The sequence below is a fragment of the Opisthocomus hoazin genome, chromosome 1 (genome assembly GCF_030867145.1).
Source record: "Opisthocomus hoazin isolate bOpiHoa1 chromosome 1, bOpiHoa1.hap1, whole genome shotgun sequence".
NCBI classification, from domain to species: domain Eukaryota; kingdom Metazoa; phylum Chordata; class Aves; order Opisthocomiformes; family Opisthocomidae; genus Opisthocomus; species Opisthocomus hoazin.
Window position 1 is genome coordinate 130,617,182 of NC_134414.1, and position 26,101 is coordinate 130,643,282.

Consider the following 26,101-nt stretch of genomic DNA (forward strand, 5'->3'; position numbering starts at 1 on the left):
GTGAACTCAGCTCTCGGTTTTAGAGGGACATCAGAGCAGCACCCTCGGGCACACTACCGGCCGTTGCCCCCTACCCGGCCTCCTTCAGCGGCCACCATCAAATGAGGCAGGGAACAGAAAAACAGAGCAAACGCTTAGGAATACTGCCTCAGCACACTCTCTTCTAGTTTCCAGGAATTTGTAGTTCAGGGATTTTTCCCAGTGAAACAGACTATTTTTGGCTATACACATAGGAAACCAGCACACAGGGCAATGCACCCCGCTTATATCTTCTCCAGCTGCAAATCCTGGCTGCAGCCAAACTCCAAGCCAGCTGCCATGCAGCTGTCCCCCGACCCCTCCACCCCGGCCCTGCAGCCGGCCCCGCAGGCTGCGCCTGCAGCCACGCTCTGCTCACCCTCTGGCCCTCCAGACACAGCTCTCGTGGTCGGGCGGCAGCGGGCACGCAGCCTCGTGCTGCCCAGGGTGCCCTGCAGCCCTCCAGCACGAGGAGCAACTTACAGAACAGATCTCTCCTCTATTTTTCTTCCATTATTTAGAGTAAAAAACTGTTCATAAGCTAGAGAAGCAACGACCACACTGCATCTCCTCTGTTCTTCACACTGCTTTTTTAAATGAAGCAGCTGAAGCATTTCCCGTTGGCTGCTTGAGTTGGATGCCGTTTCCCACAGCATCCTCCTGGAGAAACTAGCTGCCCATGGTTTGGATGGGTGTACTCTTCACTGGATAAAGATCTGGCTGGATGGCTGAGCGCAGAGAGTGGTGGTGAATGGAGTTAAATCCAGTCGGTGGCTGGTCATGAGTGGTATTCCCCAGGGCTCAGGTTTGGGTCGGGTCTTGTTTAACATCTTTATCAATGATCTGGATGAGGGGATTGAGTGCTCCCTCAGCAAGTTTGCAGATGACACCAAGCTGGGTGGGACTGTCAATCTGCTCCAGGGTAGGAGGGCTCTGCAGAGGGATCTGGACAGACTGGATCGATGGGCTGAGGCCAACTGTATGAGGTTCAATAAGGCCAAATGCCAGGTCCTGCACTTGGGTCACAACAACCCCATGCAACGCTACAGGCTTGGGGAGGAGTGGCTGGAAAGCTGCCTGGCGGAAAAGGACCTGGGGGTGTTGGTCAACAGCCAGCTGAACAGGAGCCGGCAGAGTGCCCAGGTGGCCAAGAAGGCCAACAGTATCCTGGCTTCTATCAGGAATAGTCTGGCCAGCAGGAGGAGGGAGGTGATCGTGCTCCTGCACTCGGCACTGGTGAGGCCACACCTCGAGTATTGTGTTCAGTTTTGGGCCCCTCACTACAAGAAGGACATTGAGGTGCTGGAGTGTCCAGAGAAGGGCAACGAGGCTGGTGATGGGTCTGGAGAACAAGTCTTATGAGGGGCGGTTGAGGGAACTGGGGCTGTTTAGTCTGGAGAAGAGGAGGCTGAGGGGGCACCTTATTGCTCTCTACAGCTACCTGAAAGGAGGTTGTAGTGAGGCAGGTGTTGGTCTCTTCTCCCAAGTAACCAGCAATAGGACGAGAGAAGATGGCCTCAAGTTGCATCAGGGGAGGTTTAGATTGGATATTAGGAAAAATTTCTTCACTGAAAGAGTTGTAAAGCATTGGAACAGGCTGCCCAGGGAAGTGGTGGAGTGACCATCCCTGGAGGTGTTCAAAAAACATGTAGATACAGGACATGGTTTAGCAGGCATGGTGGTGTTGGGTTGACAGTTGGACTTCATGATCTTAGAAGTCTTTTCCAACCTTAATGATTCTGTTCTATTCTATTCTAGAAGCCCTCAAAGAAGGAAGCCTAGATTACTTACAAGCTTTTATTATGTGTCAGGCCTGATACACTGACAACAGGAGACATCAGCGTGCTTCAGCGCCAGGTCTCATGCCAGGCTTGTGCTGCTTGCACAGATCACTCCCCTCCAAATACACATTGTTACGGGAAAACAAAAAAAACACCTTCTGAAGTGATTTTAATCTATAACCATAGTGTGAAACTTCTACCCAACACACAGCACAAAAATCTAATAGGTGAAATTAAGGAAACTACTATGCAACTATAAGTAGAAATTATGTGGCGTTACAGCAAACAAGATAAGCTGAGACTAAATCAGATGAAACAGTTTAAGTAAACTTGCCCTCTTTTTTAGGAACTTTTTATTCTTCGAGCTTTTTGGTTATTTAAATTGTTTTTCTGATCACATCACGAAATAGAAGACATTAGAGCCTTCTTTGTACTGTAAGCATTTCAATAATATACATATAATAGAAAAAAAAACCTTTGAAAACAAGTTGTTTTTCCAACACGCAGATATAGAGTCCTTTGCTGCTACCAACAGATAACAAGAGCTTTACAAACAGCATAAATATATACGAATAGACACTAAGCATGAAGTGATCTGGACTTAACGAGTAAGGGCTTTATAAATTAAATATGCATTTGTGATTGAAGTTTTTTGCTGTTACTTAAACTGTCATGAACGGAACAATGTTTAACCCACACTTCTGCAACCAAACCACAACAAAACCCCAACAAAACCCCAGTACTCTCACCCTTCCCAGGACACAACTTCACATCTTTGTTTTTGTCACATATACATGGAATTGTAACCTCTAGTACGTAAAAAGTCATACAGACCTTCTGGTAAGCAAAGTTCCCACTTTTAAATGCTTACTTCTAACAAGTAAAACAATGAAAACCAGTAATTTGAATTTCATAAGGCAGAGCTGCAATAGTGCTGCATAGCAGATAAAATTAGAATCAACTGAAAACTTGAAAAACGTGGAACTTCTGCTTTTTATCCTCTGTTTCATCAACAATTCAAACAATGTTTTTACTTAATTTCTATAATGAAGAAATCAGCCTAACACAACATATATGAGAAATAAGATTCTCAAAATAATCAGGTGCAGAAAATCACCATGTTTCAGTCTAATCTGTAAAATGGATTTTACTTATTTTATAAATATATTGCTCTCAAATCTTCTGATAAACACCACAAAAATACAGTCTTTTTCGCTGGGATTTGAGTGAGCTGGATTTTGAATAAAAAATGAAAAAGGAAAGAAAAAAATCTCTGTGTTGAAAGGTTAATAATCAAAAGGCTCAGGACAAGAATGAAAATATCAAAAATAGTACAATTTCTTCCCTTTAAGTGAAGAAAATGGAAGGAAAAGGAAGAGAGGGCTTTGAAAAATCTCTTGAATTAATTTTTCATGTGTAAAGGAAGACACTTCAGTCACAACTGAGAAATTCCTTTCCAGTCCTGCTTCATATTAAGTAACTTGAAAAATAACCAACGTCTCAACCAAAGATCCCATTAAAATCCATTTGGAAGCTCAAAGGTTTAAAGAAACTGATTCAAAAATATTTTATTGCTTCTAGGTTTCCATAGACAGTACATACACATTTGGTGCAGCTGGTAACAAGATAAGAATAGAAACGAAAAATCATTCAACTGAATGAGATATAAAAGCATAGTGTCCGCAGTCTTCATGTTAACACGAGTAAATTCTCAGTTTCTCCCTTTCTCGTCCCCGTCTATTCCAGAGCCCAAAGGGGTGAAATATTGGTTCTCATTCCAAATCAACTGGCGATTTCCCTCAAGCTCATTACCTAAAAGTTAGTTAATCTGCTATTAAAAAAATTAATCTAATTCATCTAAAAGGGAGGGGTTCTACCAGCAGGTGATTAGACATCTTTGCTAACAGCAGTCCTGTTCTCTTTCCCTCAATTGTCAAAACATTCAAAAAATGTGTGTTTCTGTATCTGTTCTTGGTACCTAACAGCGGTATAAAGTTGCTGTTGGAGAGCAGTGGTGAGCACTACAATATTCAGAGAAGAAACATGCCGCCACAACACTTTCACACACGATACAGCTTTATGAGGAAAACCAAATGCTTAGTCCACAAACTAAGTAGCTTACTTCAAAGTAAAAGTTTGAAGTCTTATTTTCATTACTACTATTTGGACAGATTTGTTATTCAGCATGAAAGCCTTACAGTCTAACTGTTTTAAAAAACACATCTGGAAAAGATGCAAGGTCATTTTGCATTGTGGTGGTTTACCTTCCCTGACCTGATTGGTCTTTTTTTAGCAGAGGACAACTTTCCATTAACATATTAAAGTAAGAAAAAGTTATCTCAAGCTAATGTATGGACAGATACAACATGAGGCAGCTGTCAGTAGCAACTAGCAAACTGAACGTCCTTAACTCTGGTTTGAAAAGCTAAGAATAAATGCTATTTCAGTGTACGCGACTCCTACAGTCATTTTAAAAATTGTTAAGTATATAGATGGATGCTACTGACAACTCATATACACTAAAAGCATTTACATTTGTTTTTAAAACAGTTTGCAGTTGTTCTTTAAAATGAATAAAACAAAAAACACTGTTCCTGCATCCGGTAGCATCAGCTCTCTTGGGGCTCCAGCGATAAGAGCGCAATCTCCCTAACACAGCAGCAAACCTGGCAGAGAGTAAAACACGTCTAATATGAAGACAATTCAATTATTCCACTCTGTGCACCCTACCAATTTGGCTTCTTAATCTTTATCTTCTCAGTTTCCTCACAAAGACTCAACTTTCATATTCTCCTTAAGCACGATGAGCTCCTTCAGCAGCACTCCACTGCTGTTTTGACACACTTCTCAGTAAAGCCACTGGTAACGACTACCTTGGGCCCAAGTGGACCAGAAACACGACAGCACGGAACACTTCTCCACTGTTTCGTTTGGGGGCTGAATTTAATCAAAATTTTGTTTTCAAAGTGCTACTAGTTGAAACTATAGACAGGCTCAATCAAATTAGCAGCAGCAAACACCACACCAAGAGGTCCCAGAGCCACCAGCTTTCACACCAGCAAAACCAAAAATATTTACCAGGAATCTGCATGAAGGGCAACCCTCTGTGCGTTTGGCTTTTGGGTGTGATTTTTTGACCTTTCATGTTGGCAGCAGGGAAGCTCACGAATAAGTGATAAAACTGCCAGACATAGCAGGGGCATCGTTGCACAGCCCTGCCCCTAGCGTGTGCCAGTTACTGCGACCCACTGGCAAACATTGTCAAGCGCATTCAGGTCACTTAGCTTCTCCATACAGACACAATGTGTGAGTGATGTACAAGAGTAATTATCAGAAGGCCAGCTTTGCAGGAGCATAACGGAATAGTTTTATCTTACAGGGAAGGGAAACACTTTCATTACTATACGCTTCAAGGTTCAAGTAGGTGAGCCTGCAACTTGAACTTGCAGAAACTGCCTGAGACAGTGTCTTCACTGAGGTCATAATATACACATATCTCCACTACAGATAAATCAAGAAGTAGACAGTGTATCAAAGCTCAGGAGAGATTCAGTAGTACAGGAAAACAAACTAAAATACTGGCTACTTGCATTATTTGGCAGCCACCTGTAAGCCACACCAAGGGTGACTAACTAGTGCACTCTTATTATGTTTCAGCAAATTCTGGATGACTTAATGCTATAGATATTTTGATTAGGACTTTGAAACAAGAACAGCTACTGTGCTTCTCCGACATACAACTGGAGGGGAGGTCCCTCAAACTCTGGAATGTTGAGAGAATGACTGCTCCCAAAATCTTTTGCAGATTTCACACACAGTTCTGAGCAGCAAGACCCTGGCAACAGAATCAGTGTCATATAGATTAAATTAAGCATACAGTGCAGACAACTAATAAAGCTAATAACCCACATAATTTCTTACTGAATCCTGTCAGTTTAATTTAAGGTGCTCTTTAATAATATCAGATATGAATGACACAGTTGAAAGGAATCAACCTTGCAGGAAGCTATGGCCAGAAGAGTCAACTCTGCTTTACTGCCCCTCACCGCTACCCAGAGATAAGGCCACCCCGCTTATACTGCATGCAACAACCAGAGCTCTTCCAGCATAATTAGACTGCTCCGACAAAGAGCAACTTTACTTCGGCTACAGCAAAAGACGACACAGGGATACCCACTTGTGCTAAGTTTGCAGAGGGCACACGTACGATAAAAATGCATCTATTTGATTCTTAACAATTACTTCTTTTGGGTGCAAGTTATGTGGCAAGTAATGAGCCAGAGACATCTCCCAAGCATCCACAAAGTGCACAGCAATTCCTGAGAACATTTTCCTCATGACAGAATCGAGCTGAAAGGAATACCAGTCACTGTTAAAGAGGCTCACTTCTGGCCCAAGCTCCTGAACGTTAGCGGTTCTGATGACGATTAAAGTCTTGGGGCTGCGATCCAGCAGCTGAATAATCGATCTCCGAATGTTCCTCAGCCGCCGGATATACACTTCCACAGGGAAAGTGCTGAAGTGGGACCATATAGTTATGGCTATCACCGTGTTTCTCCCACCCACAATGCCATTCAGTTCGTTGGCAATGTAGCGCAGTTCACTGCTAAAGACTGTTGAAAAGCGAATGGGTGGCCCATGACAGCGGAACTTCAGTAGGATATTGTGCTTCAGGTCCACAGACATGAAAGGGCCCACGTTCTTAGGACTCCCCAGGTTAAATTCCACTAGATCTGAAAACACAATAGCAAGCATTAGTGAAAGATTACATAAGAGATTAAAACTATCAACAAGATGCCAGGACCACAAGGCAACATTATCAGTAGATAAGGAAATCTGAACATAATTCTAAGAACTCTAAAATGAAACAGAAGATGAGCATTATACATGTGCTAACTGCGTATTTCAGAGTGGAGTTCATGCGTGTTGAAATTTGCAAGACAGCGCACTTCAACTTCACCAGGCTGTCAATGCCTTTTCCAAGCTTCCCAAATCATTTTCTTCTCTCTCTCTCACAAAAAAAGCTTTCCAAATAGACTCCTTCAGTCATTGCCCTGTGCATCCAGTGTTCATGGAAACCCTTCCAGCAACTTTAGGACTCCATTAAATTTAAAGATGACTTCAAGTTGTAGGCATTAAGAAGTCTCAAAGTCTGCTTCAGACAATTTAACTACTTTAGAGGTAAGGCAGGAATATCTAATTGGCTACTGAAATGCTGTTACCTAAGTTAAAATAAGGGAAATGCAAGAAAGGGCCCCAAACCAATCAACAGTAAAGGAGGTCATTTGCTACTTCATTCACGTTACTGGGATGCTGCATGGCCTTACGCAGGCATCCTAAGTGACTAAAGCCGTTCCGCCCAGGTTGCCCCCTTAACTGACAGCCACAGGAGAGGTCCTCACTGGTGAAACATTTTACAAAGAGAACTTTGCAGAAACCTTGTGGCTCCATTTCCAAGGTCTACAAGTTTCCAGTGTCTGCTCAAACATTTGACTAACTGTCTTTCTGCCTGGGCTTCTGATGATGTTTTGTCTTTCCTCTCCCTTTGTTTTGTCATTGTCATTCAGCAAGATCAACTCTGTGTCTGAGATGCGAGAAATAAAGCTTTGCAAAGGTCTTCAAGGACAAAATCAATTAAAAAAAAATAACCTGGAACATATGCTGTCAGATATTCAAACCACTGCCTTATTGTAGAGTCTCCAAACAAGTGGATTACTTTTCCCTGTAAGCACTTGGTTATATCATCTGACTTGTTAAAATGATGGATCCAGTGTGTTCTGGACCTCCACTGGTCTTCAAAATAATAACCAGAAGGGGAAACTGTGGGATCTTCAGCTCTGTCCATACTGCCTGAATCTGGAAAAGAAAAATTCTTTGAAATTAACATGCAACAAAAACAGCCACTGTAATCTTTATGGACATACAGCCAGTGATGTATGAACATCTTCCCTAGTTTAAAGCAAGAGTATGATGTACTACACAGAATAAAAAGCTCAATGCACCACATTTCTGTAAGCCCAAGCATTTCACCCTCTATTTCTGCAGCAAAATCTGCAACTACTGACAGAGTTGGCTGAACCATTATAGTTTAACTTGGTTTAAATTAAATGGTATCTCTGATGATAAAGTGAAAAATAGTAAGTATCTGACATCTTTCACACTTAGAAGTGCTTGATTGTGGATGCTTGCAAATGTACAAAGGAGCACAGGCAGAAAGATCAGCAGAGCATCTTCTCCTTCTGGCCTGGACCCCAGCATCCCCAGGCCCCTCCGCCCCAGCTGCCGGCACTCGCCGCTGGCAGTGCTGAGACAGGCCGCTCCCTGCCAGCAGCCCAGCAGACCGCTGCTGCTCGGCGGGACCAGCTTCTGCCCCTGCAGCACAGGACACCAATCCCAAGGTGACAACCTAATACCACTCACAGTTGCTTAAAGAAAAAAAAAAATCCATCTATAGAATAACACACACACGGTCCAACACTCCTGCTCCATGCGAGATGAGTGAAGTCCGAAGCATAAGTACTCCAAATCTAGGAAGCACCAGAATTAAAGCTATGACCAAGAATTTTATACGTGCCCTTTGAATGTATGAATTACGAGAGTCTCTGATTCCACGGATTTCATACTTCCTCTCTGCTATCTATATCTAGCCCATTCCCCTTTTACTGATTGGGACAGGCAGTCCTCCGAGGACTAAGTAATGAGACTACAGCAGGAACGCTCCGTTCTGTAGGACGCCTGTTTACCTTGCAGAAGTTGGATGATGTGTTATAAGCAAGGGCCAGAGATCACCGGAAGAGAAGCTGCAAGCTCATGGTTACGTCAGTCAAACATTGCCATATTTCTCTTAGTAACCAGCATGATACTAGTACAGCAAACTTCCTCAAGGTCACTACAGGTTCCTCCTTTCCCACATGTGTATTCAAATACCTAAACTGAACAAGTACAGAGCTGTTCCCTGACACAAACACCAGCTGCATGGAGCTGCCACGGCCAGCTGTTTAAACACTTTTACCCACCTCAGAGCAGAGACTACCTGTTAAAAGCAGTCCTTGCCCTGTCCTAACTTGCAGCTGCTTGGGAAAGCACACATTGCCATGGCCAAAATCATGCCAGGGAACGTTCTAACTGTAAAAGCACAAGCAGTGGAATTCCAGGGCCCAAAAGCACCTTCTGGTAGATGCTTCGTTATAACACAGGTGTAGCCAAACTCTAAACACTCGAAAAAATCAGACTATAAGCATCTTTAAATACTCATCCCTAACAGGCAGTTTTGGTCTCACTGTTTCTATACAATATTCTCTGTGTCTTGCATTGGTAGATGTTCACCTCCCGAGACCTCACAGGGACACTTACCATTATGTTTGTATAACACAAAGGCTATAATCACGAGTACCACATAAAAAGCCATTAGAAAATTTTATCTTTAGATGACTCTTTAAATCAGGCAACAGGGCCAATGAAGGAAGAGTAAAAAAACCCAACTAGTAATGTTGACTCATCCAATATGTATGAAACAGGAATCCCACAAAGAAAAGGAAAAAACACTTCATATGGTCATGTAATTAAAGACTAATTCATAATGGCAATTCACAACTTCTGTTCGTTTGTTTCTTAAGTTTTGATGTAAAAATATTTCCATTTTTTACCTCTTAAATTGATTCTTAGACTACGCATATATCTCTAAATATGCTACTAGAACAATTTTTTGGTGCCTCCCACTAAACCTAATACCAGCATTTCAAATCTGTGTATGGTTTCATACCAGTTTTGCTCCAGAATTCAGAAATCCATTACTTTGGGTTTTATAGAAGAGAGTAAAAGCTCTAATCTGAATAGTTACACATGAAAAATAGAAATAAAAGCTTGTATTTCAGAAAGAAAAAGTTTTAAAAAATCAACTTGATCTACATTTACCCGCAAACAGAAAAGCATGTGCAAAAACAACACCACCAGAACAATGAATTTAGGTATGTCTTCAATCCTAACAAATCCATACATCCACAATCACTACACCAATGTATTAAGTTTATTTATTCAGACACTGTTCTTCTAAAAAGAATTTCCCTGAGGAATGCTGTGCTACTCCTATCGACCCTTTCTAACCCAGCATTAATCCTCAGGAAATGCAGACAGGCTTTGATCATCTGTAACTCCTGAAAAAAGGGTGATATAATTGAATTTCAAATTTGCAGAAGTTTCTGTGAGGAAATATATAAGATAAAAAAGTAACAAAAAACACATCATATAAAGGTTCTGGAGAAAGAATGGCGGGGAAAGCACTGCTGGACTAACAGCAGCACTCTGGGTTTTTTAGTGAACAGCAAAACCAAAAGCAAGAAATGCTGTAGGCTGTTTTCTATTAAGACTTTATTGCTCAGGTCAGGAACCCCACCTTTTAAAGACTCCTAGAACTTTAAATATCTGAAAAGTTTTCAATTAACAAGTCATTCTCTGTGTATCACAATTTACACAGGCTTTTTAGAGGCATAAAAAGCACACACATGGATATAAATGAGATAAAACCTCTAAGTTTAACTTTAGTACAGACTGTCTCTGTTCTGTTTTTAGACAGGGTACAGAACAATTAGGTTCTGGTCCACAACTGTTGGTTTTGGCACCCTGTGGTAACACAAATGATAGTAATACTTAAATACAAATTGTCAAAATCTGTTAGACAAAGTTCTTAACACAGAAAGAAATTAGGAAGCCCCACACAGTTGGTTTTGCTAGATTAACTTCAGAGTTTGGTGAGCAGTTACTGCAAGACATTTTATATCTCTGAGTAAATGCTAGAAAGAAAGAGACTTTTGGCAAGAGAACAGACCTTTTTATTATTATTTTTTGCTAAAGATCCAGTTATGTATGTAATTTTAGACAATTGTTATTAGTACTGAACTTATATTACAGTAACACCCAAATGCCTTCATCTTCCCAATACAAATTCAGAAGTCGAATTCTATTCCATGCTATGAAAATAAACAAGTCAATTATTACCTCATGCCTGTTGTTCTTTTTATAAATTTAATTTTGAATTACAAACAAGGATCTTACAAAGTTCACTTTACCTGCAAACGCCTTGGGCTTTACAATCACTGAATCAGGTCCACTGGAGAGTATTGGCCTTTTGATATTCACATCACTTGAACAAAAAAAAAAAAAAAAAAATTTGTAAAATTTACTGTAAAATTTGAAGGCAGTATTTCAAGTGGATTAAGAACAAAAGACATTAATAAGTACATAAGACTCACAACAAGAATATTTCACTGTAAGTTTACTCTACTTCCTATATCCGAATTCTTTCTGTATTAACTTCCTTGAGACCATTATTACTGTTCTCAGTCAGAATTCAGAATTTCAGAACACTAGGACACAAGCCTTGTGCCCACTTTCACTGGCACAAACCTAGGTAAAGCTATCAAGCTATCAGAGGTGTGCAAGCAGCTCTGGGGGATTTACCACCAAGACGGGAAGTTCCCAGCTTGCGGTATGCGTCCCACTGCCAGGAGACAGCCCACTGCGAGGGTACGCTGCAGCAGCAGCAGCCCCCAGCTCCACCAGCTCCCTGCAGGCGCTTGCCATAGCCAACTGCCCCATCCAGACAGCTGCCAGCTTCAGTCCCACCACCCAACAGCCAGCTCCGCTGGACTCAGCGGAGCTTGCCGTGCTCCAGCAGCCCTGTCGCCGGCGGTTCGAGCTCCAGGCTGGGCCAGCAGCGGTGAGCCCTGCCTCCCTCCGGGCAAAACGAGGGCACCAGCCAGCACTGGCATCAAGGAATTCTCGTCCTTGGGGACGTCAAGGAATTTTCACCATTTCGTGTCAGGCACATATCACTACTGTACAGCAGTGGCAGATGCGGAGATTTAATACTAGGCCCTGGTCCTGCCTTTTGTTGCTGTTTTAAAGAGAATCCCTGTCTAATATTTTTCTGCATTTAAGAAATGAATTATTTGGAATTTCTATAAGCCTTTTCAGTCAAGGATCTCAGAGCTAAATGAAACAAACAAAAACCAAAATCCCCACTCCAATTTGGAAACACCACCAATTGGCATCAGCCACGTTTTCCCAGTGAACTGTCCAGGGCAGAGAAAGTCAAAAGACCCACTTACAAACTTGATAAGGAATAGCCATAAAACAATTCCACTGATATTTACTTTTGTTTTCTAGTCTTCAGTTACAAACATGCACTCGCACTTTCCTGATTTCCTAATTCCTAATCCTAAGTATTCGGAGTTGCTACTCTAAAATCTTTCCCAATTTAAGCCTCAAGTGGATTCACTGTTGAAACACTTCCCTTCAACAGCTTTTTTTGGAAAGCAAGGCATTAGCCTAAAACTGCAATTCTGACACTACACAGTAGCTAACTTTGTCTAATTTCAACTGAGGATATTTACAGAAGCAGTCCTATCACGTCTACCCATGCACGCAGAGATGTGGCTTTTTAAAGTGCTGAATGCTGAAGAAAAAATGACTGTGAAACTGATTTAACTTGACACTTTATATAAACACGTACAGATCATTTTCACTTGCGCAGGTATTGTTCAGCAGTTTGTTGTACCATGTGTTTTCTTCACAAGTGACTTAAAATTATTCCTAAGATTTGAACACTGTACTTAGCATCAAGGAACACATTGCATTACGTGTAAGATGACTTTTGCTGAGGACAAAAGCAATTTGTATTTTGTGTAAAAATAAGCCTAAAACCTGGACCTTTTTTTTAACGTAGTTCAGACTTGGCCAAAAATACATCCCAAGGCATTGTTATTGGTATTACAAGCGGAGGTATGGAAGCAAAAAATAAGGAAACTGTCCCCAAACCACCAGCAGGTTTAGACAGCATGCTCTTGTGAAATTTGGCAGGTGCACCAGGGCTGGATTCAAAGCATAGAGAGAGAACTACACTCCAAGTTTCTTTAAATGAGGATTACCAGGTTCTTGCTGGCTGAGTGGAGGGGAAGAGAATCTTCAACAACTCACATCAAACGCCTGCTCCTGCAGACACACACCTCCATTAAGGCAATCTGTCATATTTCACCAATAATCTAGAGCTTGTCTTTTAAATAAAAATTACTTGACTGAATGTATATAAATTCAACCACATACATACCTTTGGAAAAAGAGGCTTTCGTCTTGTGTCAGAAGACCTTTTTGATACCCACCCTTGGCATGGCTGATTCGGCTGGCACAGGACAGTTTGCGAGGCTTGTAACAGAACCACGGCTCACCCGTGTAGAGATCCGTGAAGTTACAGACCGGGAGATCTCCAGACAAGCAAACATTGCACTCGGTGGTTTCTGAATACCTCCCAGACTTGAATGAGCTTTTGAAATAGACCCTGTCTGGCCTTTCTTCTCGCAAACGCAGGAGGACTTGAACTGCTTCACTCGGATGGACAAGTGACACGGAAACTTTGACCTCTCCTGGCCACAGCAAAGTAAAGAAGACTTTGTAAAGGCCGTTATGGCAATCTATAATCCTTCCTGTTGCTCCAGCTTTCAGCAGAGGAGAGTGAATTCGAGCCTGTAGATAGTCTCCGCCGTACTGCTTGGGTTTGCCTTGGAAGTCCTTCATACGAACAAGCACCTCTAACTGATCACCCACCTTGAAGAACCTGCTGGGTTTCACAAACACAAAATCGCTATGCGCAGGGTCAGTGCTTCGTACAAATGCGATTTCGCCATCAGGGGGTTTTGGCCACTGTATTGCAGCAAGCAACGATTCCTGTTCCACTTGTTCTCTTTTGGACAAAGTCTGCTGCTTATACCCACAGTAAGGCTTTCTGGTAGTTTTGGTTGTCTGTGACAGAAAACGCTGGACATTGTTTTCTGTTATCCAATTCGATTCTGAAACTATGTCATCATCCAGGTGCTGGGGAGGAAAAAGATTACCTGAAACTGTGCTATTAAATGAAACGCTATGAATAATGGATGCTTTGTCAGGAAATCATCCCAAAAACTGCAATTTGCTTTACACAGCTTTGAAGCTGACCAAACGCAGCAACTTTACTAGAAGACACAAATCTATTACCCTGACCGTGGGCTTTCTAAAGAAACGGTGGACAACCTGTGGTCACCCTGCACTGGCAAAGAGGCTTTTATAGAAATCAGGGCAGATATTTTCTGTTGCAGTATTCTAGCTACCAGTGTATTCTGCAAATACCAGCAATGCGAAAAAAAAATTACAAAAGGTTGTATGACTAAACAGTAAATTGTAATTCCTGTTTAATTTTCTTACTGTAGGAACATTTTACTTCTTTGAGTGCAATGAGGTCTAATAGCTGCCCAATATAAAGCAAGGAAACAGGGTTTCTTCGAGATACTACACTGCAGATGAATCTGATGGACCCTCTACACATGCCTTACAGAGAAGCCTGCTGCATGTAGCAGCTGCAGTTGTTTACGCGGTCACTCTCACATTGCTTCTTATCTAATTATCTGAGATACAGGTTTCCCTGTAATGTACAGATTGAAGGAAATGGAGGGAAAAAAAAGGAATGGTTCAGGCACGATGAATTAATGAACTGGCGAGCAAGTATAATAGTCTAGGACAAGTTAGGACTGAACAGGCCAAAACCCCCTAACTGTTTGTTCATTTTCTTCCTAGTAGCTGGCACATTGCTGTGTTTTGGATTTAGTATGAGAATAATGTTGATAACACACTGATGCTGTAGTTGTTGCTAAGTAGTGCCTATACGAAGTCAAGGACTTTTCAGCTTCCCATGCTCTGCCAGCAAAGCGGTGCAGAAGAAGCTGGGAGGGAGCGTAGCGAGGACAGCTGACCCAGACTGGCCAAAGGGATATTCCACACCATATGACGTCATGCTCAGCATATAACCCGGGGGAGCTGGTCGGGTGGCGGGACTCGCTGCTCGGGGACGGGCTGGGCATCAGTCAGCGGAGCGTAAGCAATTGCACCGTGCATCACTTGTTTTGTATATTCTGTTTTTATTATTTTCTCTTCCTTTGCTGTCCTGTTAAACTATCTTTATCTCAACAGATGAGTTTCAACTTTTTTTTCCAATTCTCCTCCCCATCTCACCAGCAGGAGAGTGAGTGGCTGCATGGTGCTTAGTTGCTGGCTGGGGTTAAACCACAACAGTCCTGTTTGCAGCCAATATGGAGCACAAAGGGTTGAGGTAACGACAGATCTGACCAGAGAGTGTTAAAACAAATTTGTTATAAACGTTCATTATATTAGTTTACTAGTTACTGGTCACAATGTTGTTTTATTTGTTCACTTGGTTGTGTTATGTAAACTCTTACTTGGAGTATATATTCCCTGTGGTGCTGTTTATCACCTCTGGGAGATGGATTGGGATTATCATTTTGTTGTACTGTGTAATATTATCTTATGATATGATAACATTACTGGTCATGAGACTACTGTGGTATTTATACTTGGCATTACTGTCATTTCTGTACCTCTGGTGCCATCTTTTGGACAGTATTGATAATCACACTCTTTACCTTTTCTCCTCATAGAACCAATCTATTGGGAAGACAGAGAGGGATACTTCCCCCTCTCTTTCACCTTCCCTTTCTCCTTCAGGCTAGTTACAATAGCTCTTGAGAATTTTGAATACTCTTGGGATGTTCAAGCCAGCATGCTCTTATTGCTATGAATCCTGAAAGTGTTTCAGGTCTTGTTTAGAGTTGAACTACTATTTAAATATATCACCCAGAGATCTGTCCTGAGGCTAGACAGTTCTGAGTGGCAGGGTGTGTGGGATAGTACGGGCAAGTACCTAGGACAGTGGGCACCTCTGGTGTTCTGGAACTTCATCCCTGAACAAGTGCAGAATCCTAAAAAACTAGTAAAATACTTGGAAAAACTATGCTGTTACCCTGGCAATTCCAGAGAGATATAAATCACTGCAACGTGCTGGGGCCTGTCCCATGCCTACCGAGCCACCCTGTTCCACAGTATTCAGCACCCTCAAGGGGAAGAGAAGGTCTCTGGATCTGACAACAGAATGACAGGCACTGCGGCTACCCCAGCCCCAGCAACAGGAGCTGTGGCTGAACCAGGGAATCAACCTGTGCCGCTATCAGTTGCCCCTATACACAAGAAGAAATCTTGGAAGTCAGCTGAGTTAGTAAGGGATGAAAAATCTTCTCCTAAGAGGGAGCAGGAGGAAGAAGCATACTGCCCTGCCAGCAAGCAAGCAGACTGCTCTGAAGCAGGGCCATCACGAGCACAAGAGGAAGAAGAGGAGGAACTCCCCACTTCCCCCAGAGGAAGAACTTGGTGGTAGCTCTCCTCCTCTTCCTTGGAGGGAGAGGAAGAACTCATAAAAGACAGTAACCACCCAATCTCTATCCCTGAGTGACCTGCAAGATATGCCAGGGGAATTCAGCTGTCGTCCAGGTAAGCACATTGTCACCTGGCTGCTCCAATGCTGGGATAATGGGGCCAGTAGCCTGGAATTAAGCGGGTAGGGAAGCCAAGCAGCTGGGATCCCTCTTTAGGGAAGGGGTCACTGACAAAGCGATTGGAAAAGGGGCACAAGTCCTCAGACTCGGGAGGTGACTCCTATCAGGCATGAAGGAAAGGTCTCCCTTCAAGCAAGATGTTATGTCACCCAGGCAAGTGGACCACCATGGAGAGAGGCATCCAGCACCTGAGGGAATTAGCCATGCTAGAGGTGATTTATGATGACCTGAACACGAGCAGTTATCCAAAGATCCAGATGAAGTCAATTGCACACAACCCATGTGGTGGAAGTTTGTACAGAGCACACCATCATCATATGCCAGCTCATTGGCAGTAATGACCTGGAAAGATAGAGAGGGACAAACAGTGGATAAATCGGCTGGTCAACTCCAGCAATACAAAGAGTGTCTTTCTTCCTCCCTACAGGCCTGCATCTCAGCTGTGGAGAAACTGCCAGAAAATGTGAAGCAATATGGTCTATTCACTGAATGGGTCCGATCGTATTGTGGGAAAGCATCAGAGGTGGAAGGCTGCCATATGGAGTCCTATAAGACAAGATGCAGAAACTGCTGAAGGAGAAGGTGAATTGAGCCAGTTTGCAGAAAATGAAAGCCATTCAGCTGGCTTTAGACATTGCTGATCAAGAAAAATGGCCAGTGCTCTGTCTTTATATTGACTCATGGATGGTGGCAAATGCCCTGTTTGGGTGGCTACAGCAAGGCAAGAACAAATCCATCTGGGCTGCTCCATTGTGGCAAGATATTGCTTCCCAGCTAGAGAAGCTGGTTGCAAAAGTACGTCACGTAGATGCCCATGTATCTAAGAGTCGGGCCACTGAGGAACACCAAAACAACCAGCAGGTGGATCAGGCTGCCAAGATTGAATTCACAGAATCACAGAATGGTAGGGGTTGGAAGGGACCTCTGTGGGTCATCTAGTCCAACCCTCCTGCCGAAGCAGGGTCACCTACAGTAGGTTGTAGAGGACCTTGTCCAGGTGGGTCTTGAATATCTCCAGAGAAGGAGACTCCACAACCTCCCTGGGCAACCTGTTCCAGTGCTCCGTCACCCTCAGAGTAAAGAAATTCTTCCTCATATTCAGACGGAACTTCCTATGCTTCAGTTTGTGCCCATTGCCCCTTGTCCCGTCGCTGGACACCACTGAAAAGAGTCTGGCCCCATCCTCCTGACACCCACCCTTCAGATATTTGTCAGCATTTATAAGGTCCCCTCTCAGCCTTCTCTTCTTCAGGCTGAACAAGCCCAGCTCCCTCAGCCTCTCCTCGTAGGAGAGATGCTCCAGTCTCCTCACCATCCTTGTAGCCCTCCGCTGGGCTCTCTCCAGCAGAGCGCCTTTTCTTGTTGGTTCCTCCACCACTTGCATCAGAAAGTTGTCATCGATGCTCTGTAGGAACCTCCAGGATTGTGCCTGCCTAGCTGTATGGTCTTCCCAGCTGATGTCAGGGTGGTTGACGTCCCCCATGAGAACCAGGGCCTGTGATTGTGAGGCTGCTTGTAGCTGCCTGTAGAAGGCCTCATCAACCTTCTCCTCCTGGTCAGGTGGCCTGTAGTACACACCCACCATAATGTCACTCGTGTGAGCCTGTCCCTTGATTCTAACCCACAAGCTTTCAACTTGTTCCTCATTTGCCCCCAGGCCAAGCTCAATGCATTCCAGTTGCTCCCTCACATACAGAGCAACTCCACCACCACTCCTTGTTGGCCTGTCTTTCCTAAAGAGTCTGTAGCCTAAATTGGTTGAGGTGGATCTGGACTGGCAACATAAGGGTGAATTACTCATAGCTCAGTGGGCCCATGACATCTCAGGCAATCAAGGAAGAGATGCATCATACAGATGGATTCGTGACCAAGGGGTGGACTTGACATGGACTATTGCACAGGTTATCCATAAATGTGAAACACGTGCTGCAATCAAGCAAGGCAAGCTGTTAAAGCCTCTATGGTATGGGGGATGATGGCTGAAATAAATAAGCGGAGGCCTGGCAGATTGATTGTACCACACTCCCACAAACCCACCAAGGCAAGCACCATGTGCTCACAATGGTGGAAGCAACCACCGGATGGCTGGAAACATACTCCGTGACCCCATGCCACGCTCAGAACACCATCCTGGGCCTCGAAAAGCAAGTCCTATGTCAACATGGCACCCCAGAAAGAACTGAATCAGACAACAGGACTCATTTCCAAAATGTCATGTTCATTATATAAACTGGGAGGAGCTGGTCACGGGGCTGGGATCACTGCTCAAGCATGGGCTGGGCATCAGTCAGTGGGTAGTAAGCAATCCCACTGTGCATCACTCGTTTTGTATATTCTATTATTATTATTATTATTTTCTCTTCCTTTGCTGTCCTATTAAACCGTCTTTATCTCAATCCACAAGATTCACCATTTTTTCCAATTCTCCTCCCCATCCCACTGGGAGCGGACGGGAGAGCAGTGAGCAAGTGGCTGCCTGGTGCTTAGTTGCTGGCTGGGGTTAAACCACATTTATTCTTTATTAAGATTTTAAAACCTATATACAACCTCTTTGAGAGTCAAACAAAACACAAGCAAAGCATCTCCTAATCCGCACAGGAGTTTAAAAATTAAAATAGTTAAATACAATGCTAGGCTAAGAAGGGGGGCTTCTGTTGTGACTTGAGATCAGTGTCCAAAGCTGTATTTTTATGCATATGACTACAGAAGCACCACCTTCTTCATAACATCACACAGTTTTGCAGGTTTGCATTAGAGAAATTTTAAAAATAGCACAGTCTAAGACTCCAGAGCTACCTGTGAGATTTCTAATCAGCAAATCCAAACTTACACCTCAAATACACACAAAATCAGCAGCTAATGAGTACTTAATTATCAGGTGTATATAGTAGAACTTATTCATACTTATATTTCACAGAAAAGCAAAATTGTCTTTCAAGTGAACATTAAAATTATGCGATGTACCATCCACACGGCACCAGAGAATATGCTAGTTTAGACTGGAAAGACTGCTAAAATTTAAAACTATGCTATTTGAAATTTTTTTAAAGAGCATTGTACTTACCAATTTCCTACTTTTTTTCTGTTCACTTCCTCCATAATTAGCTGCTCAGCAATATACTAAAATACCCAGCACTTACATTAAAGCCCTATTTATTGTTATAAACCTTTCTTACTCCACTGAAATAACACCTTGAGTACATGTACATACTAAGTAGTTTCCCCTTGCCGCTACAATTTGTTTGAATTTGCCAGTATATTAAAGTCATTTGAACAACACAGAGATTCACCACACTTTTTTTAGAAGAAAGGTGAACCTAACAAGCGATAGAAACACACAGGCTTTTGAAGACTGTTACATAAGAAGTTGGTTTTGATCAGCTTAAGAGTAAGAGGATAATGAGCACACTAGGATGTAGGATGGATACACAGAATCTTCTCTGTCTGATACCCGTGTGAACTATAAAACCTGAAATTGTAAATTGTTACATTTTAACTATAAAATGTAAATTGACAGGTATCCACAGATACACAAAATGTTACTATCACAACAGAAGCTTTTGCTTCTGTTTTACATTTCCACCCAGGATTTAACAAATTTTTCCTGCAGGCCATCTGACGTAATTCGTGATTATTTCTATTCTCCATCACAGCAGGCAAAAACGCAAGCATATCACTGCACAGCACTTTTATTAATCCAGTAAATTTCAGGCAAAGCTGAAAACGGATCTCAGGCATAGTTCTACTTTAAATCTTGCCTATATGCATTCTTGAATTAAGCCAAGTTTCTATTTTTGGATACCTTCACAACTTCTTCCTTTCACTTGTTCATGCATATACATAACAGAAAATACTGCATGGAAATATTTTTAAAAGTTAGCTATGTATTTTGACGCATCCAACAAGCTGGTAATAACCATGTCTCAGTCAGCAAAAATTATTAAGCAACTGGGGAGGAACAACCCCATGCATCAGTACACTCTTGGGGCTGACCTGCTGGAGAGCAGCTCTGTGGAGAGGGACCTGGGTGTCCTGGTGGACGGACATGAGCCAGCAGTGTGCCCTGGTTGCCAAGAAGGCCAATGGGATCCTGGGGTGCATTAAGAAGAGTGTGGCCAGTAGGTCGAGGGAGGTTCTCCTTCCCCTCTACTCTGCCCTGGTGAGGCCCCATCTGGAGTACTGCGTCCAGTTGTGGGCTCCCCACTTCAAGAAAGATCAGGAGCTACTGGAGAGAGTCCAGCGGAGGACTATAAAGATGATGAGGGGACTGGAGCATCTCCCCTACGAGGAGAGGCTGAGGGAGCTGGGCTTGTTCAGCCTGAAGACCAGAAGGCTGAGGGGGGGCCTTATAAATGCTTATAAGTATCTTAAGGGTGGGTGTCAGGAGGATGGGGCCAGACTTTTATCAATGGTGCCCAGTGACAGGACAAGGGGCAATGGGCACAAACTGAGGCACAGGAAGTTCCGTCTGAACATGAGGAAGAACTTCTTCCCTCTGAAGGTGACGGAGCACTGGAACAGGCTACCCAGAGGGGCTGTGGAGTCTCCTTCTCTGAAGGTATTCAAGACCCACCTGGACAAGGTCCTGTGCAGCCTGCTGTAGGAGACCCTGCTTCAGCAGGGGGGTTGGACTAGATGATCCACAGAGGTCTCTTCCAACCCCTACCATTCTGTGATTCTGTGATTTTTCTGAGGGGGGGAGAGGGAGAACACTTATGTTTGATTAATTTTTGTGTTCAGTGTAAGCTCTCAAAAGCAAGTTTCTGTATTTCACCTGGTTCTCCAATGGTTGGTACTTCAAGAGGGAAGGGGTGGGGAGGTATGGAAAAAAAAATCCTTTCAAATGAAGGAGAGAGAGGGTTGTCAAACTAGGCCTTAAAAACAGACCTATCACTATTTTTAACCTTCTATAGATTTCTTCAGTTTTTAACCCAGTCTTTCTGTCAGAGATGTAGACGTCATTTATGGCCCAGCTAGCCTTTCTGAAGTCTTTCCAAGGGCCTACCCCTACCTTTCAGTGAAAATGGGTGCAGAGAACACCAAGCCAACCAACTCATACATTCAGAAAATAGAGCCGAGAACATACTTCAATGTCTCGAAAGCAGTCCACCTACACAGCCTTTTTAGCAAAGCACAAGGCCAAAGCTATTCACTTGTATGCAGCTGAGGTCCCAGACAAGCACTGACACTTCAACTCCAGTATCTCCAGGTTATGACCCATTAAGCAGAATAGACCATACCTGTAAAGGTATAACCAGAGCTTCTTCAACACCCTGAAGGACCATTCTCTCTCTAAGATCTATGTTCATCTTCACAGCCCTCTCCTAAGCCCAAACAGTATCATGTACGATCGCAGAATCATAAGCTTACAGGTGAAAGTAAACTACACCATGTATGCTATTCACAGGAGAAAATATTAGAGATTCCCTTTCCCACTTAAGACAGCGAAAGTTTCAGAGTTAATTAACATACTGAAGATCCTTGACTGGAATAGAAAAGCTTTACAAAACATCTTCTTTTCTTAAGTGCTTCCCAGGCTCATCTCCAAACAAGTGCCCAAGTTCTCCTACCCCTAAGGATACACACAGCTTGCCCTGAGGCAGATTAATAGCTTAGCCTGTCCCCACTCCATTTCCTACCCCCTCTTTCACTGGCATTTCCAAATCTCTCTGGCTCTTGCATGTTAAGCAGTCATACTGAGCCCGTGCAGAACTCTGGACTCTCTACTCTAGCCAGTAGCCAAAACCAAATAAAAGTTCTTTAAGTAGGGCAGATAAAGAGTGTTTCTCAAGATTTCTCAAGAGTCCTCTTCCTTTATGATCCAGATTCTTTTAGTTTTTAACAGTCTCCACGTTGAATAACACTCACCCTGCATTGCTTATTTTCACATATACTCCATTCAAGGTGTCTTCATTTTGAGTGCAATTCCCAAGGGGGTTTGTTTGTTTGTTTGTTGGGTTTGAGGGTTTTTTGTTGGGGGGGGTGGGGGTGGTGCTTTTTTTTATTTGCTGCATTTCATAGCTAACCAGAACCCAAATGTGACCACAGAGTAATTTAATAGATGTCTGTCAAGTAACGCAGGCAGGACAGAACGGATTACATGTCAATTAAGCACAAACAAATCCACAAGCTGTTCCTGGTGAACAAGAGATGTCATAAACAGGAAAAAAAGGAAGCTGTATGCTCAGGAGAACTAATGAAAGTTTCAGCTCAACTACTCAGCTTCTAGCATTCTCACTGCCAACTAAGCAAAAATTAGATACAACATATAGTCCACCCAGGTAGTCGTGCTCTCAAAGATATTCTAGAAGGGTCACAGGGTACTTGGTTAGACCTGCAGTGAACACTTGTCCTCAGTTAAATGCAATAATGCTGGTGGCTGATAAAAAATGTCAAGTATTTTAATTGCTGCTGAGAAGGTGGAACTCTTGCTCAAAGCCCAATATCCTCCACCAGCTGTAACTCAACTTGGCCTAGTACTTTCAGAACAATTGCTGTAAACCTGCTTATGTCACTAACATTAGAGCAGGAAACATCCCAGGAGATTCCCAGGTGACAGGCATGAGGGTTGGAAAAAGTTTTATTTGTCCAATAGAGAGTCTTAATTTATGCAGAGAACAATATCTGAAACTGAACAGATACCAATTACTGAAAGGTCAGTAGTCTGATTTTCAGTAATTTTACACTCCAGGTACTTTATCTCTATTTGTTGTCTACGACAGGTGTGAAATCAGTTTGCTGTCTTTACTGTCTCAGAGCACTGAGTGGGTGCTGTTACTCTAAATGTCAAAGACAATCCTAAAAAGCCATCACCTGACAGACAAATGTTCCAGCAATAACCCAAATAAGATGATGCAGTTGTCTTTTGTAGGCACCTGCAATTTAGCAGCAAGAATAAAAAAAGTTTTTACGTAGTTCTTTTGTTCAGTTTCAGCTGTTTGATTCCACACAGCATTCCCCTTCATTCTGGCAAAAATCTTCCCCTCTCCCCCTGCACTCTCTTTTCTAAGTGTTCTTAAATAAAGGAATGCTCACAACCAGTCCTGAAGTGGTTCTGTTGCTGTAACAGCAATTGGTACAAATATACAAACTCTCCTGTCTCCTAAAGGCATGATGTTGCTCCTCAGCAACAAACTGATACTTTGTGGAAAATTATTGAACGTTTTATCCTTTTGGCTGTGTTTGAAAAAAAAAAAAAGGTAATAAAATAAAAATACATTTCTTCTGGTACTATAATGCAGTTGTCAGCTGCAGACCTCAAGGGAGGAATTACTCCATACTAAAAAGCAAATTAAACAATAAGCAGGCTAGCAAATGCTCTGTGGACAGCTTGATTTTTTATTTTTTTTTTAAACACAAAGTAAGAAAAGTGAAATTCCGACATGGGTAGGACTGTTGAGAGGGTATCATTGGTAGCTTAAGAATTCCAGAGTGAAGATTCCAACATGAAAAAGTATAAAATCCTAAAGAGAAAAAGTGTGGAGGCTAGCTGATAATTGCCTTCGCTCTTTAGCTTTAGCCAGCTATATCAGATGATTTGGGGATGAGAAGAATGTTTGATGCATTTACAAACACGTTTTCAACTGTAACCAACAATAAGCCCTCCTTCCAGAGCCTGAACGGATTTGGTTACAGATATTCTGTGAAAGCTTTCTAAGGCTTTTTCTGGCTTTGATCTCTGACTGAAAAGAATGAGCACAGATACCTATACTAGACTGCCTGGAAAGCTATGCCAAAGATAGACAAATACCAGCACAGGTCCATTCAGAAAAGTCAAGACAACAAAAATGGTTAGAGTTGCATGTTACAGCATAAAGATTTACCAGCAACACAGTACTTAACTGAGCTTGGAATATCAGATATGTAAACAAAGGTCAACAAAGCCACACAGATATCTATACTGAATAGCCGCAATAAAAAGCACAGAGCGAACACCCATGCTGCATTTTTCATTTCACTCTCAAAGCTCTGCCAGAACCCTTTTCTCTAACAAACATAATTTTAAAAAAGAAAGAAAATAGTCTAAGATTCAAAACTTCACGCAACATCCTAGGCCAAAAAACACAGAAAGAGACAACAAAAGCAAAGCTGCCTTCTACGTTACACAAAAATGATCATGCGAACTCAGACCAAAGGTCCATCAAACACAGTATTTTGGTCTCCAGTAGTTTCCAACAGCAGGCATGCAGGAAAAGAATACAGGTCAAATATGTTGTGGGACTTCCTCCTGAAGACTCAATCCAGCTCCTAGCACTTTATGGCTTAGAGACTTCTTAAGCACTTAGGGTTGACATCTTTAAGATTTAGTATCCCCTAATGGATTTTTCTTCTATGAATTCATCCAGACTTTTTGAATATGTGCTTTTAGCAGCCACACAGTCTTATGGCAAGGACTTCTGCAGCTTTGCTGCAATCCATAGAAAAACATCCCTGCTTCCTTTGAATTCAGCATCTGCAGTTTTTATTTAACGTCTCCACTAGTACAGGAACAGGTAACAAACATTCATTCTTTAATTATTGGTCCTGTGTCACTTATGATTTTAGACCTCTCAAACATCTTCCTTGCCCTTATCTGAACCTCTTCCAATTCAAATGTATCTTCTTGGAGATTTTACAGCCCCTCTTTCGGATCATTTCATTCAGGCATCACTAGCCAGGAGGAAAAAAGACTCTGCAAGCAGGATACATGCAACTTAAAAGCATAAAGCAATTATTGATTGGCTAACATGCATAAAAGATAACTATAATTTAACGAGGTATTAGGCCAAGCATTATTATGCTCACCCACCAAATGCCGCGCTGGACAGTCTGGCCAGGCAGGCAGCCAACAGGCAGGGTCAGCCTCCAGCGCTCCCGGTAACGGACCCTCGGTGATTTTATCTGCCTTGACTTTAGTCTGGGGTTACTGACTAATGCAGTTTGACAGTACCTCTGCACTGAAGTCATAAGTAAAACAAAGAAATATGCAAGTCGGACACAACAGAGGGAAAAGGGAAAAGGCAAAGAAAAGTTGCATCAATACAGGCTGCAGCTCTGCAGAAAAAGACCTAGGGGTTCTGGTGCACAGCAAGCTGACCACAGCAAACAGCACAACGTTGTGGCAATGAATTAACAAGACCATAACCAGCTCATCAAGCAGTGGTGATTCTCCTCAACATGACTTTCGTGAAGCCACACCTAGAAGACTGTGTCTGGTTTTTGGACACCTTGTCCCAGAGTCAAACTGCAGACACCAGCTAAGAACCCCTGAGATCATTAGAGGGGACTGTGAGTACATGACAGCAAGGAGACTCTAAGGGAACTAGACTTTATTTTTTTTTTTTTTTAAAGTCCGGAGAAGACCCAGAGGGGATCCAGCTGCAGTCTTTCACTACCTAAAGGGGAGTTACAGTGGAACTGGAGTCAGAAGTATGCACTAAAAGGACAAAAGGAAATTTCCACCTGCACATAAGAGAAACATTCTTCGCTACGAGAGGGGAGCAGTACCACAACTGCCTAGGCAGGCTGTGAAATCTGACCGTTCTTGAAGGCTGTCAAAACTCAAATCAACAATAACCTGCGCTATCCAAGCTAACTTTGAAGTCAGTCCTTTGAGGCAGGTGTTGGATTAAATACCTCCAGATACACCTTCCAGTCTGAATTTTCTGTTTCCAAGTTGTAGCTAAATGCTGTCAGTCACAATTCTAACCTTACCCTCAAAGAGGAATAATGTTGCTCGAGCCCTCTTGGAGAAGAAACAGGCTACACTTACCTCTAACTGAAAGAAATTATGGACCAGCACCACAACAGCCAGTACTGCCATAAGCAGGCAGAAGATCTGCAGTCTGAACGAGTCACGCCACATTGTCCATTCGTGTCTTTCCCTCCCATGTT

General features: G+C 42.7%; 1 protein-coding gene across 1 annotated transcript; it reads right to left on the minus strand.

The window, feature by feature from the left end:
• Nucleotides 1–1,872: 1,872 nt before the first annotated feature.
• On the minus strand, nucleotides 1,873–26,086 carry NXPE3 (neurexophilin and PC-esterase domain family member 3). Its single transcript, XM_009939436.2, has 5 exons — nucleotides 25,980–26,086; nucleotides 12,904–13,664; nucleotides 10,865–10,938; nucleotides 7,449–7,655; nucleotides 1,873–6,532 (listed from the first exon to the last, which is right to left on the minus strand). The coding sequence occupies exons 1-5, from the start codon at nucleotides 26,070–26,072 to the stop codon at nucleotides 5,982–5,984; spliced, it is 1,686 nt and encodes a 561-aa protein (XP_009937738.2). The 5' UTR covers nucleotides 26,073–26,086; the 3' UTR covers nucleotides 1,873–5,981.
• Between the last annotated feature and the right edge of the window lie 15 nt (nucleotides 26,087–26,101).